Source organism: Pezoporus occidentalis, unplaced genomic scaffold (genome assembly GCF_034315485.1).
Source record: "Pezoporus occidentalis ecotype Australia unplaced genomic scaffold, CSIRO_AGI_Poc_V1 ctg104, whole genome shotgun sequence".
Classification (NCBI taxonomy): domain Eukaryota; kingdom Metazoa; phylum Chordata; class Aves; order Psittaciformes; family Psittacidae; genus Pezoporus; species Pezoporus occidentalis.
In genome coordinates, this window is record NW_026912822.1 from 2,494,053 (window position 1) to 2,509,255 (window position 15,203).

At 43.7% G+C, this 15,203-nt stretch overlaps 1 protein-coding gene and 1 long non-coding RNA gene across 2 annotated transcripts in view; one reads left to right on the forward strand and one right to left on the reverse strand.

The window, feature by feature from the left end:
• Window positions 1-8,022, reverse strand: part of CFAP91 (cilia and flagella associated protein 91) — a 37,998-nt gene extending 29,976 nt beyond the window's left edge. Inside the window, exons 1-4 of the mRNA XM_062618775.1 lie at window positions 7,901-8,022; window positions 7,069-7,136; window positions 4,280-4,437; window positions 1,505-1,588 (exon numbers count right to left, since the gene is read on the reverse strand). Of these exons, the coding sequence (XP_062474759.1) occupies window positions 1,505-1,588; window positions 4,280-4,437; window positions 7,069-7,136; window positions 7,901-8,015 (425 nt within the window). The 5' untranslated portion in view covers window positions 8,016-8,022. The remainder of the gene's footprint in view (window positions 1-1,504; window positions 1,589-4,279; window positions 4,438-7,068; window positions 7,137-7,900) is intronic.
• Window positions 2,477-12,422, forward strand: LOC134163802 (uncharacterized). The gene is made up of 3 exons (XR_009964859.1): window positions 2,477-2,778; window positions 3,805-4,180; window positions 11,830-12,422. It is a non-coding gene; the product is annotated as an uncharacterized LOC134163802 (long non-coding RNA).
• Window positions 12,423-15,203: the final 2,781 nt, after the last annotated feature.

Here is a 15,203-nt window from a genome sequence, read left to right on the forward strand (position 1 = left end):
AAACTGCAGTCCACAAATTTTAATGGAGTTACACTGATTTTTCCATATCTCAGATTCTGTAGTTGCATCTTTATGAACTGTGCCTTAATATTAAGTAAATCTTTCACGGCTAAGGAGTAACAGAGAAAGTTTCACCAGAACGTCTGTGTGTTCTGTCAAAGCAGAAAGTGGAATTGCAAAACAAGGCAATAATTAAAGAAGCTAGGTTTGAGTGTGTTCACAACATTTTGTGCTTCACTGATTAGTTTACCTTTTTCCACTCTGGGTTTTTGAGAGGGCTTTTTTTCTTATAACTTCTTGAAGTAAGTCCTGAAATGAATTCCTACCATCAGCTGCTAAGGTAAGCTAGGTTGAACTTACCTAATTTGATTGCTTTTTTTTTTTTTTTTTGCTGTATTTTCTAAATTATCTTGAAAGTAATATGGGATCAATGACATTATTAATAATTCCTTCTTAGGCATTCTTATAGTTTGCATACTGCAGTTCACTATCATTTTCCCTTAGCCTTTGAGAGACTTTAATTTCAAACTGCAGAAGATAGCATCATCTTTGTCCTTCTGTTGTTGCTGTTTAAGGATCCATAAAGAACTTCAGTTTATTAAGCTTGGAATTTTTTTTTGTATTTAAAGTGGACCTATTGCTGATAGCTGCTGTCTATAATAGCGAAAGTGATTCAAAGAATATGTGACTAAGTTGACAAAGTTTATACGCTAGCTGTTGGTTCAGATCTTGAGTCCATTGGTGACCTGCAGTGTCACTCTGGAAGGAGCGGAGCAGCTCTGCAATGGAGGACATCGATGGAAAGTTAATCATGGATTCCCTTTGCTGCCTTTCTGTTACTGGCAGAAACTGGGAGTTAAAAGGTTCCTTCTTAAGAAGGCACCTCTGCAGGAGTCTGGAGAGCTGCAAGGGCTTTGTGAGCATCTTCTTCCTTTGTGTAAGAGGATCTACAGCACAGAGCTTTCTACAAATAATTAAGTACAGAATGCTTGGTATAACTGCTTATACGGTAACTCATTATCTGAGTCGAAAACCTGGATGATTTTAAACTAGCTAGTGTGAATACTGATAGCAGGTCAGCAAATGCAGTAGGGAGCTAAAGAACAGGCTAACTAGCTAAGGGCTTAGTGAGGAAGTTAGTATGAAGAATCAGGATGGGTGTGCAATCTTTACAGGCTGCCTAGCTGTTGCTACCTAGCTCATTTTAAACTAAGTATGCTACCTTGAGCTGTAGTTTAAGTATATACCAAGGTGAGAAGGCACCATGTGAAGTAACACATATTAACAGCTTTGCTTGAACATTATCTGAAAAATTCTGGCATAGCATGAATTTAAAATGACCTCATGATTAAAGATTTGGTTACTATTTAGATTTTCCATAGCAGCAATCGAACTGACACAAAGGACTGAAAGAAATAAGGCTCTGGCATTTATTTAGGTGCTTTTTAAACAGCACAAAAGCAGGTTTCTGAACTTCTGAACTTCAAATCAGGTCATCCCTTACCGTGCAAAATACTTGTAGCGATTCCTTCCACTAACTTCAGGATCTTCATACACAATCTGAGGTATCTGAAGAGAAGATCGAGCTCTAAAAGCCAAAGTACAGGGTATCATTTAAGTACATTCAGAGCAGTTCTGATCTTTTTGCTATGCCCTTCTTATTTTTTAATTATCTTTCTACTTTTTTGACACTTCATATATATCTCTCATTAGGTGTGAGCAAGAAATGGTCGTTTGCTGCCTTTAATAAAACTTTCTTACGTGCCTGTCATGAAGAGCATTTGCCAGTTGTAAATGCCTGACCTTGTTAACTACTTTTGTTGGGAGTGGGGGAAGCAAGCGCATTTCCTTAAGAGTAAAAAAACTTTCCATAACAGAAAATCTGTGTAAAGGAGTAGAATGAACAAAGGGGCAGACTATTGCTTTCTACTTTTCAAAAGTAGCTGAAGAGATTTTGAGCAAATGTAAAATATTTTAGAATCAGCAATTTCAATCTGAATGCTCCAATAAAGGACTAAAATAAGGATGACCATGTTAATGTTTCAAAAACCTGTGCTGCAACAACCATATCTTTTGCAAGAACAGTGTCTTCATTTTTTGCCCCATTTTTGAATTTAAAGGAGGCAGACGGTTTAAGTTCTTCCCTAGAACATCTTTGAGCCTTTTATTTTAAAGCTTATTTTAATGAGGTAGACCTCATTAAGGTAGTCAGTGAAACAATGGGTAGAACTGAGTCCTTTGAAAGCTATGCATCAGGACTCCTATTTGATCTCACAATCACTTTATCCTCCAGTCTTACTCTCTTCTCAACCTGCAAAGTGGTTAAGACAAGAAACAGAAGTTCTTTTTTAAAAACAAGCCAAAACCAAAAGCCCATACCATGCCACCGAGGTAAGTAATTTCCTTAAGCTGTGTATATATATATATATATATATATATATGGCAAGTCCTGAAGGTCATTTTTTGTAAGACCATTTTTTGGGTGGCTTTTAAGAAACCTGACCTCAGGATTGTGGGGTGCTGGAACTCGTTGCTATTGCCTAATTTTAAATACAGAGATATATTTACAGAGACACAATTAACAATACATAACATTGCTTGACAGCTGGGATCAAACCAGAGGATTCCATGCTGAGATCGCTTGTCTTCAAAGACCTCATCTAAGCCCTGCAAGATGCACTCTGGAACTTCGTGAGTCACTGTATGGCCACCTATTACAGCAAAGCCTACAGAGATAATGCTTCATTAACCTCCCGTGACATACAATTTACTGCCAAGGTAAGTTTAAAGTCATCTCTTCCTAGTGCTTTCAGTCCTGTCATTTAACAAAAGAGAGGAAAATGTTTTGGGATGCAGTGCAGTAATCTGAGATACTTGCTTAGCACTAATCAACCTGTTATTGTGAAGTTGTGTTTGTAATTCAAATGAGATAATGGAGCTGATGGCTAGTTCTACTAGCTGACTCTTCACATATCAGGCTGTTGCTCCATCCAGATGGGTTTATGTTTCATTCAGCACAGGTGGGCACTTATTCTTATGATCTAACTTTATTAGCATAAGCTGTTCATCCTATTATGGTACAGTTATAGGCACAATGGGAACCCAGTGAAACAGCCCTTTTTATTCCACAGATCCTGCCTCTTGCATGTCCTTGACTTATATTTGCTGACTTTGCTGAAATAAATGGGCATTTATTCCTGGTAACCTTGCAGAGGCAATGCAACTGCCGAGAAGACAGCTGGGAAATATGCTATCTTCTGTATCAGCAACAGTGTCAATCCATGCAGGTTGAAACAGAGGGGATGGATTTCTCTTTTTTTTTGTTAATTACAAGACATTTTGCAAATACATGTTGTTGAAATGTAAATCAATTTTAAAGCAGTGCAGGTGTCAAATTAGTTCTGGTTACAGAATAACAGTCAAGATAGAAAAAGCCACTGAGGTTTTCATTTGCTGGGGACAGTGTGAAATGCTGAAAACAGTAAAAAAAAAAAAAGGCTCAAAAATTCTTATTTTATTATGAAAATTAGAATAATATGCTTTCAAAACTGAACAAAACCAGGTGCTGTATCACCCTGAAACCATCTTTGATTACTGTCTGGCATGCGATGGAACTCGGCTACCAGCAACCCCAGAGCACACATCATCTGAAAAGCCTGTGGTCTACAGTTAGCTTGCTAATGCATCAAAAACCTCTGTAAACAACTATGCTGATGCCTGCAATCTTGAATACAGCTACTAGGGGATTCCAAAGAACACATGGTGTGGCAAAACACACAGAAGTTTGGTTTTTAACATCTGCAGAATCAGAAGCCCAAATTGTGATGCCTGGAGAAAGTTTAACTAAGACACCCCTGCACTAAAAATGTGGTGTCCTGGTTCAGGCCTTCTATACCCTTGAATAAGCAACAAAAGCAATCTAACCAGCTGCAACTCCACTGGTTAAAACCTGCACTGGACTAAAAAGAAACCGCTCCTGCTGAAGTAACACACATGAGTCATTGAAGTCAAGTTCATAACTTATCTGATCTTTAAGATTGAAATAACTCTCTTCCCTTCCCCAGCAACCTCTGCAAAGTGGATAACACAGAGATGAAGGAATGTGCAACATCCACCCTGTAAGAAACAGATGGGCAACCATACTCCACAACAGCTGCAATCTCTTCATTTCAAGGGAAATGTAAGTAGGAGCAAATTGCAGTCATCTCCACTTCAGTGTGCATGGGGTTTTGTTGGGTTTGTTTGTATGGGTTTTTGAAATCATCCATAGAACACTTACGCAGCAAGCTGCTGAAGAGCCACCAGGCGATGCTGAGCACTCCCTTTCCATCTTTGGTCAATAAATGGAGGTACTGGATCTTTGCCTTCCAACCACTCACCATAGCTTGGGAAATGGATCAAGGTTCTAAACATACTTCTGAGCACTGGTGCCTTTACCTAATGTTTGTATGGACACAAAGAAGAGTGGCAGTGATTAAGTGATTTCAAACAGCAGTGAAGAGATCAGAATTTCAGCTTGCTGTGATTTACACTACACATTTGAGATGGGGAAAGAAGCAGGCATACATATGTTAATGATGTCAGCTGGTTAGATGGTACTTCTCAAGATGTGGAGCATACCAGACTAGCAGCAGACACACAGATATGTCTTGTGGCCATTTTCCAGTGCCAAACTTACACTTAAAATTGAGGATCTAATGGTTCGTTACATAAAAACGTTAGTGCGCAGTAACTGTGAATGCGCAGTGATGTGAGCTTCCAGCACATTACCCCATGTAGCTTCCTCCTGTTTTGTTTGCTCTGGAAATGAAGTAACATATTCCACTTATTTTATACTGTAACAATTTTAGCCTGTGTTAAAAATACCTGCATGGGAGTTAGCAAACAAAAATGATCACATTAAAAATCCACACCCTTTCTTCTAAGTACTTATTTCCCTGGGTAGATATGCCTTAAATCTCCAGATTTATTATTGCAAATAAATCTTTGCAATCATGACTCAAGTAGAAGTGATGTAGCTATACTGGCTTGAGCTTCTTTAAAGCCTGGAATCAGATTTGAACTTTGAATCACCCCTTTTATTTCATCTGGTGCTAACCTGGATGGGGTAGTAGTGACTAACTACACTAACTCACCAGAGTGTAAGAGAATGTCAGATGATGAAGATTTGGACTCCCAACTATGTCCAGCTGCTTGCTGTGCGTGAGACTGCATTTTTGTTTCATTTCTCTTCAAAGGGAATTCAACCTCAGGACTTTGGAAAACCCTACAAACTAGTATTATCCCAAACTCTGTCCACTCATTTTGTGAACCTATACATTAAGAATTCAAAGTTGCACTGTTTTGAATTGCACACTGTGCCCTTGCCGATTCATATGCTTAAACCATGTTTCACGCAAGTCAGAGTCTGTCACCATACCCATCCACAACATCACACCTGGGACATGACATTAGTGACAGTATGCCACCTCACTTTGTCTGGCCTTCAGTGCTAACACAGCAATACTCTTGCAAGGATCTCTGTAATGACAGGTAATGTTTCCAGCTCTAGGTGTGTATCTTTCTACAGAGAGGCAGACAAACAAACTGTTGTGGTTTTTTTTCATGTAGACGTAGGAAAGAGACTGAGATAATAGGGTAAGAGACATCCAGAAGTACTCTTAAAAAATGTTCCTTGACTCCACTAATGGAAAGCTGCTCGTGGATTTTCTCCTCACTGTACAGCAATGCAGTTTCAGAGCTCAGAGCATCCTGCCTTGCAGGCTCAGTCAAGTGCACAGCTTCAAGAGGACTCTGTTTAAAATCCAATTCATTATGCAGTTGTACCAAGTCTGTTTTCCTTTGGCATTCTACCTATATGCAGCCTGTCCAGCCATCAATCACTGCTGTCTAATCGTGTGACTGCAACTCCCAGAGACACGCCCTAACTGGTTTTAAACTAACTAGGGTGAATACTGATAGCAGGGCAGCAAAAGCAGTAGGGAGCTAACAATGGGCTAATTAAGGGCTTAGTGAGGAAGATAATATGAATTAGGATGGGTGTGCAACCTTTACAGGCTACCTAGCTGTTACTACCTAGTTCACTTTAAACTAAGTATGCTACCTTGAGCTGCAGTTTAAGTATATTCCAAGGTAAGGAGGCACCATGTGAAATAACACATTTTAACAGCTCTGCTTGAACAACAGGCCAACTCTTTTTTAGATCTTAGTAACAGCTGCTGCTAACAGCATTTGGAGATAATCTATTATAAATAACAGAATTACAGAATCATAAAACAGTTTGGGTTGGGAAGGACCTTAAGATCACCTAGTTCCAGCTCCCTGCCATGAGCAAGGATACCTCACACTAGACCATATCGCCCGAGGCTCTGTCCAAACTGGCCTTGAACACTGCCAGGGATAGAGCATTCACAACTTCCCTCCGCAACCTGTGCCAGTGCCTCACTGCTCTTATGGTAAAGAATTTCTTCCTGAACCTCCCGTTTCAGTCTGAACCCATCATCACCCCTTGTCCTATTGCTACAGTTCCTGATGAAGAGTCCCTCTCTAGCATCCTTGTAGCCACCTTCAGACAACAGAAGCTGCCCTGAGGTCTCCATGCAGCCTTGTCTTCTCCAGGCTGCACATCCCGACTTTCTCAGCCCGTCTTCATACGGGAGGTGCTCCATCCCCCTGATTGTGGCCTCCTCTGGACTTGCTCCAACAGCTCCATGTCCTTATGTTGAGGACACCAGAACTGCACAGTGCTGCAAGTGGGGTCTCACAAGAGCAGAGGGGCAGGATCACCTCCTTTGATCTGCTGGTCAGGCTGGTCACACCACTGACACACAATTTAGGAAATTACTCAGGACATGGAACTGGGCATTTCCAGGCTGCTGCTGCGGCGTCACCCTAGGCCAGGGGATGTGGTAAATCCCTGCATTAAGTCTTGTTTTAGATAAAACTGCTTCCTTTGCTTTGTATTTTGGTTTTAAAGGGGCAGCTTAGAACTGAGTTTCTACCCATGTATATATGCGTATACACAGAAATAAAAGGTGCACAAGTGAGCTATCTTTGGCCAACACCTACCACTTTATCACCAACAAGTGCATTTGACTTCGAATGATCCTTCTTACTTGACAGTGTGTATGGAGGGTCTGAAAGATAAGTGAACAAATGGAACTAGTTACATATTTGAGGAATCTGTGTGAACGGTCAGGCTCTGCTTCCATCTTTAAAAGTCTGTAAAAAAAGACAGTATAAAACAAACTAGGAAAGAAAAAACTGAAATATATGTCTGCATACCAAAGAAATTCCACCATCATACAAAATAAGCCTCAGAGCTGAAATACTGCTGTTCTGTAGAACAAGAACATGACCAAAGAAAAATGTTTCTTCGGAATCACTTAAACAGAAAGTGAAGACATTACACAGAAGGAACACAGAAGTAAGCAAGCACTGTAATGAGTGGAAATGCACTGTAAACGATGCTTCCCTCCAGCATAAAGAACTAGTGTTGGCTTTCCCCCAGCTCGCAGGTGTTTTATAGTCCCAAGACTCCCCTCACCTCTGGTACGTTACTGCTGCCAACCCCAAGGCTTTACCGCTGTACAGCTCTGCCCTGCTCCACCCTCCCGTTTCAACCCCTCTTTCCCGACCCAGCTCGTTGCCGGCCGGCCAGTGACAACCCCGGGGCCAGCTCTGACCGCGAACCTCATCTTACGGCCCGGGAAGAGCGAGGGGCCTGCTCGGGCAGACCAGCCGCCTCACGACCTTCCCGCCACCACCCCCAGCACACAACACCCCGCACCCGGGAGCTGGACGCGGCCTCCCTCTCTGCGGAGCTTCCCCCGCCCCGGGGGCTGCAGACAGGGCAGGGGGCGCGGGTGAAGCCACTGTCCCTCCGGGCCGGACCCGGTACCGTAGGGGTAATAGAGGGTCCGACCGGAGGCCATTTGTCGGCCGTCCCCAAGGTGCTGGGCCTGCAAAGCGCCGGTCACCGCGCGGCTCATGGCGCCTCCGGCTGCGGTTCCCATGGCGACCGGCGGGCGGGGCCGGGGAATGACCGTGAAGGCCGGCGCTCCCCTTCTGCACTGGTGGCTGCTCGGGTCTTTCCCCGGGGACGGCCTCACCCCACGGGTTTTCTCCCGCCGCTTCCTGCGGATCCCGGGGTCTGTGACTCCCCTGCGGGCACCAAGACCTCTTAGGCGGCGGGGCCTGCCCGCCTCCATCTTGTGCTACTGCAGGCGGGGCGGGGAGGGAGCCGACGGTGCTCGGCGTTCCCCTACCCCGGCGTGGACAGTGGAGGCGCAGGTGTTCATGCTCTCCACATGAGAAGCTGCGGAGAGCCCGTGTCCTGGGCTTCCCAGTGAAGCTGGTGTGGGGCGGCTTGTCTGTCCATTGAGGAGGATGGGGAATGGTCGACGGGGAGGAGTGGAGGAAACAGGGTGGAGGTGTGTTTGCTGTGATGCTCTCCGGTTCCCCTGGGCCCTCACTTAGTGCTTAAGGAGAGAAGATTCCAGGGAGACCTTACTGCAGCCTGTCAATTCTTAAAAGCGGCCTGTAAGAAAGACGGGGAGAGACTTTTTAGCAGGGTCTGTTGCGACAGGACGAGGGGTGATGGTTTTAAACTGAAAGAGGCTGGATGTGAGGAAGAAATTCTTTACCATGTTGGTGATAAAACACTGGCACAGGTTGCCCAGAGAGGTGGTGGATGCTCCATCCCTGGAGACATTCAAGACCAGGCTGGATGTGGTTCTGGGCAACCTGATCTAGTTGAAGATGTCCCTGCTCATTGCAGAGGGTTTGCACTAGGGGAGCTTTGAGGGTCCCTTCCAACCCAAACCGTTCTATGAAAAGCTGTTTAGCAATTGGGGATTGGATTTAGGCCTAAATATTCTTATTCCTGGCTTTGCTTGTCACTGCTTATGACTTCTGCTGCCATAAACTGGTGAAAATAGGTTTGTTACCTACCAGCCCAGAGAGGCTGCAGGTGGTTTTGCATTTGTAAAGTGCCTTGAGAGCCCTGCACAAAGCATTATGAAATAGTATCGTGCTTCAAAAAACGTTCCTGTTTTTGCAAGGAGGAGGTCACCATCTTCTATGAGGAACAAAGTTGGAAGCTTCTTTATGCTGTTAAAACAGGAGGGGCTAACGCTTTTGTCAGCCTAAGGAGATCTGGAAGCAATGGTGCGAGACTTCTTTTGGAATAGGACATAAAAAGCAGAATTCCAAGTGCGCCCTCTCCTCTGCCTGTACTCTTGAAGCAGGTCCCTCATGTTAGTTATTTTGTGTATAAAACTCTGTATATCAGAGAATTATTCACAGCTTTTCATGCCTGACATAAAATTTGGCCCCTCAGTGCTCATCACAGGAGAGCAATGTGCAGGCTGTGGTTCCAAACTCCTTGGCTCTGACAGTTTATACATAGACATTTAATTCAACTTTGAATGTTGGTTTACTTCTTAAAGGCCCATCACTTGTTCGAAGCAACAACTTCTTTCAATGTAGGTCGATGGAGTATTTGAATGTGGGTCTGAACTAAGGAGTGCTGTTACAGCGCTGTGGCTGAATGACATCTGCAGGATGCTACTTTCCACAGTGCCCTAAGGATACCCAGCAGGCTGTAAAGACTCTCATTTTACTGAAGAACTTTACAGTGTGATACCTTATTATAATTATCGACAGTAAAAGTCATTTTTTAATAGAGTTGCCCAGAATTTCTCATGATTGAGTTTTCCTTTTTTGTATCTCATTCATTAGAACTCTATAATTTCCATGCTGCAATTTTTCCATGCTGGACATCTGCCTTGACATAATAAGGTGTGTAAACTGTCCCTTGGCCAAAAAAATTATTCTTTGTGGGCTCCACCCTCTCACATTTTTCGCATTTAAGAGTTGACTGGATGCAGGTGGCCTGGACTTTCATCTTTCTGATGAGGGAAGCCTGATTTGACATCTGATTTGACGTCTGATATGATGAAGCCTTGGGTGGCATGGTTTAGTGTGAGGTGTCCCTGCCCATGGCACGGGGGTTGGAACTGGATGATCTTAAGGTCCTTTCCAACCCTAACTATTCTGTGATTCTATGATTCTGGGAAGGAACTCAGTGGAAACCAGGTGGAGAAGAACAACAGAATAATTACATGAACAGAGTACAACAAAATGCCAGGGCGTAGCATAACAGATGAGTGCTCTCTGGAGTTGTGGAAGACCAAAAGCTGTAGTCCCACTATTAACTTTAACTGCATTAAATTGGACTCAATGTTAGTTGCTACCTTCTTTGTTCACTATAAACTGCCTAGCCCCACTGCCTCTGATCTATTGGTGTCGCAGCTGAAAGACTATGTGGGGAATTATTTTGGGAGACTGATGTGGCAGAAAACTACCCTGTCAGAAGAGGAAAGATTAAAGTTTTCAGGTCACTGCATAACTCCCTGAAGACTAATACTTATTCATGGGAGGTGGCAGGTATATGTGGCTGAGCTAAAAGCTCAAGGTTTAGGTTCATGGAGCTTGCTTAGATTAGATAGGGGGGCTGTTTGTGGAATACTGGCCTATTTTTAACGAACATTTCTGAGAAACCTCTGAATGACAGATGTGAACAGTGAATGGCCTTACAAGTGTTGAAAGGTGTTATGATTATTGCTATCTTGAATGTTCTTTGCCTGAAGTCTTTATATTCCTGTGGAGCTGCAACTGGAGCAAAACCTGGCCGGGGGCCCTGACATGCTGGTGTGTGCTGTGGAATACACCGCAATGGTCACGTGGTGAGGTTTGGTCTGAATTGGTCTTCTTGTTTGGTTGGTTGTTTATTTTTTAAATGCAGATCAGCCATTTCCAACAAAAAAGAAGCTCTTTGCTGCAGTTTTCAAAGAACTTGACTGATGGGCTTTCCCCTCAGACCTGCAGCCATAGCATGATTTTTTGGGGTGTTTTTGGTTGGTTTCTTCCCAGTAATAGCTTTTCTAGAACAAGACTGTGTAACTGAGCTGGGGTGCTGTCTATCTGCTTTTATTTATAGCCACTTGGCTCTGAGGGGACTCCAGGTGCTCAGATGTATGAGCAAACTGTCCACACCTTTGGGAGTTACTGTGCAGTGACCGAGTGTAACTCTGCAGGAGGCACTCTGTGCCAGGACATGTTGAAAAACTGTGGTGAAGTGCACTAGTTCAGCTGCCCGTGAAAGAGCCTGAGCCAAATGCATTTTACCTTGCATTAACCTTGAGATAAGATGGTGTAATTTGCTTCAAGATGAATTACTGGTGCTCTGTTGAGGGACTTGTTATGCTGTGATGACTTGCTGATGTGTTTGAACTGTAAAATCAGACAAAGAGAGGTGGAAGATTTAGGCAAGAGGGTGGGACTAGGCATTCCTTAAGGGCAGAATAGCTGGACAGAAAAGATGGATTGGATGTGAAAGTGCAGTTTTAGAGGAGAAATTTGGCTGGCTGAGCAAAGAAAAATTTGTAGAAGGGTGGTAGCAGTGTGCAGGGGAAGGAGGAAGAGACAAGGTGAGCAGCCGGTAAAGTGGAGCAGAAGTAATCTGGATAAGAAAATGAGAGGCCTAGATGTGGAGCTGAAAAAGTGGGGAGGGGTGTGGAAAGGCAGGATAGGAGGGGAGAAGGCAAAGAAGTTGAGCTAAACAGATGATGAGTCTACTTGTGTGTTCCTTCTGTCCTCCAAAGCCTAGGAGGGAACTGGGTTTCTTGAATGTGATTTCCCCCCTGCAATCCACGAGGACCTGTGAAACCCCTGGCAAGACATAATCCATCTGGCTTTAAACTGAGTATGCAGATGGTCCTCTTCTGCTCTGTGTCAAATGACAGCCATTTCCCATTTTTGCCACAGGATGTCACCATTTCTCCATGTGTGGTCCATCGCCGTCTAACCTGGGTGGCACCAGTTCAGCGCTTCTATTAAATGTGAAATGAGATCAAATTAATTTGGCCTTTGGACTCACCCAAGGTAAGCCCACACGGTTTACTAACTGTGTTCAATAAACAGCTCCTTCCAAAGGTGTGATTCAGAAGGAATGGGAAAGCAGCAGCACAAGGCTGCAGTCAGTGTGATTGCTGAGTTTTTAATCCAGAAGAAGGGGGCATTCCTCCCAGCCCACGAGAAGAGGTGGTGAAGGAGAGTGGGGAAAAGAGGAGGATGAAGACGTGGTTGTTCGTGTGGCAGAAAGCTGAGGTAAGCCTCCAGAAGGGGTGAGAAGACAGATGCTGTGAAATCTAATGTTTTGTGGAGTGAGGCCTTGTCTGTCTGCTGGCTTTTGGCTATAGTAAGGCATCTTATCTGTTGTAGAATACCTCACTTGTAACCTGCAACATCTTTTGTAAAAATGACCTTGGAGTACTGATGTGGTGAATAGAGCTTTGCCAAGGTCTTTGGTTTCTTTGTGCCCTTAGCTCTGCTAAGAGAAGCATTTTGGGAGACAACAGCTGAAAACAGATTAGTCTTTAACGGGAGACCTGTTCTCTCTTACTTTGCATTTCTTAGTATGACTGCTGGCCCATTTTGAGTACTAAAAGCAATCTACAGATGAGAATAGCCTAAAAAGCCAAAGTTCAGAGAAAATACTCAGTGATCACAGTTAAAAGGATTTGCTTCAAAGCCTGCTGAAAGGTTTCAGTAATGGCTTTGAGCTGCACTTTTGTAAAAAAAGGCAGAATTAAGGACATTTTCAGCCCACAGTTCAGAGAAGTCCAGTTTGTGACAAAACCCCAAGTTTACTAATATTTCAGGCATCCTGTGAAGGCTATTCATATACTTAATTTCACTTGGATTCGATGAGCTCTGGATAAGCTTCTTAATGAACAGGGATAACATCTGGATGATTTGCTGGGCTGCAGTCAGGAATATTGTTTCCTACTTGCCTTGGTAGGAGAAGTATCTTGGATTGAATTCCTTAGGGAACTAGTGAATTCCCAGTGTTCGCATTCCTCCCGCGTAATACTCAGAGGAATAAATGGCAATGCCAACACGTTAGCTTGCAGCTTTCAAGTTTCAGTGTGTTAAGACATTTCTATTCAAAATTAACTTTACATTTCCTCTGTTCCTTGCTGATCAGTCAGTGGCTGAATCAGCAGAGGAGATGCTACATCCTAGTCAGAGCATAAGAGGTAAGAGAGCAACATGAGGAACAACTGATGGAAGGGGAATATTACATTGACTTAGCAGATAAGATTTTATCCCATATTTCTGGTGTTGAACTTCAGATGAACTTGTATTTTCAAAGCAGTCCAACTACTTGCTCCTGAGATCTGGATGAGGAATGTGTTTATACCTGGGTCGTGATTGGATTCCATGTCTGCTTTTCCTGAGTTTGGGTCCAGCCTTATCTGTCAAATTTAAAAGTAAATAAATTAACAACTGTATTTGCTGGTAGCTGCCTGTTCAATGGGGAGAAGGAGGAAAGCCTAGTGACTGGGAAAAGGGAGTCCACGAGCAGGGAGGGAAGGAAGGAAGGAAGGCAAGAGGCAGCTGTAACTGAAGGAGCTTGAGGAGGGATGGGTAGATGTTTCAGTGAGTGGAGGGGCTTCCAGCAACCACTGACTTCCAGCTCTGGTGACAGCATGGAGGTTATAGAAGCGACTAAGCTGTGAGAGGACAGTTCTTTCTTTAAAGAAAGGGCAATCCTAAAAACCATTTGAGGCTTGTTAATAGTCTGGATGGGAAGATGTGAATTGCTCTGTGTTTCTCAGCCTAGCCTGAGGAGAGGCCCTACTGAAGTACTGATCTCCCTAATGCTGGACTGGTGGGGAATGCTCAGCCTGCAGGGGTGCAGGGAAGGTTTTCTCACCAGCAATGGCCATCATAGCCTCACCAATCATCCTGCTTCCCCCAGACTAGGCAGGGGGCCAGCATGATTAAGAGTGTCAAGGACTGTAGAGAGAAGTTTGTCTCATTGAGCCAAGGAGATCTCTCTACTCAGAAGCTCAGGAGTTCAGTAGCTAGGTTTTTACTGGCTGCTTGATGGAATGGTTTCTACTAAAGCCTGCAGTAGTGAAGGCTCAGCAGTTCAGCAGACAGGGAGACATGTAGTATGTATTTATCTGGTGTGTCAAAAACTATGAAATGGAGTACCTTGCTGCTGACCTTTGCAGCATTTCTCTTCTCCTTCCTCTTTCTCCTATCGTTTGTCAAGTCTGGCTTCCAGCTATTTGGAAAACTTTTCCAGGGAGTGAATGCTTATATTTGCCTCAACAAAAGGGAGCACCAGGGATCTTGATCTTCTGTGACCATTTTAGCCACTCTCTTCCTGGAAATTAAAGAGCTGGACAGAAGTTATAGAGACTCATTTTATATTACACTACATTCTTAATTCATCTTAAACAATTAGTGCAACATGATCTGAATCCTGCCTATTAAACCTTTCAAAACCATTGTATTTGCTTATCCTTAATTGCAGCCCACTAGACAGAGGTCTGCTGAGGGCCAGCACAGATCCAGGGACTTGGGGGAGACCTACCAGAAATAAAAGGGTGAAACAGCTGTGACAGGGCATTCAGGCCATGGGAAGATGGAGGCTGAACAGAACCATTTCAGGGATTGGCAGGGATGCATCACTATCACTTCCCTTGTGTAAGAAACAGCCAGTGCTGTCTTCAGTCTTGAGAGTTCCCCTGGCTTTCCCCTGTCGTTGCCCCCACCCACATTGCCCTTCTATACCACTTCCCAGTCTCAGATGGTGGAGAGTGAACAGAACACAGTACAGGATCTAGAGCACATCACTGATGTCTTGACATATCAACTGTGAGAGCACGATAGGAATTTGGCATCTAGCATGTTGGTCGGGAAACACCCTCTCTTTGATCCTAAGTAAGTCTTTGGAAGGACACCTAGGGGAATCAGACCTGAAAGAATCCATTCTGGGTTCTAGAGTAGTAGACTAGGGACTAGAGTAGTAGAAGTTAGTGATGAGCCTGTCCAGACAGGATGTGTTGAGTAAAATTTAGTGTTTGTTACACTGAGTGAGAACTAACCCAAGACACTGCACAGCATACTGTAGAGCATATTGAAAACTAGGGCAAAACAGTCAGGATATGGGCTTGAGGTGAAGGCTTAGTTGAACTCTTCTGCTATGTAGGTGACTTGTATTCCTATGTCATGTCTTGAAAAAGAATTGTACTCCAGCTATGTAATGTATTTAGGAAGATGTCATTGTAAATAGGCTGTCTTCGGAATTCCTCCACCTGCATATGAAGATGCTCTGATGTTTT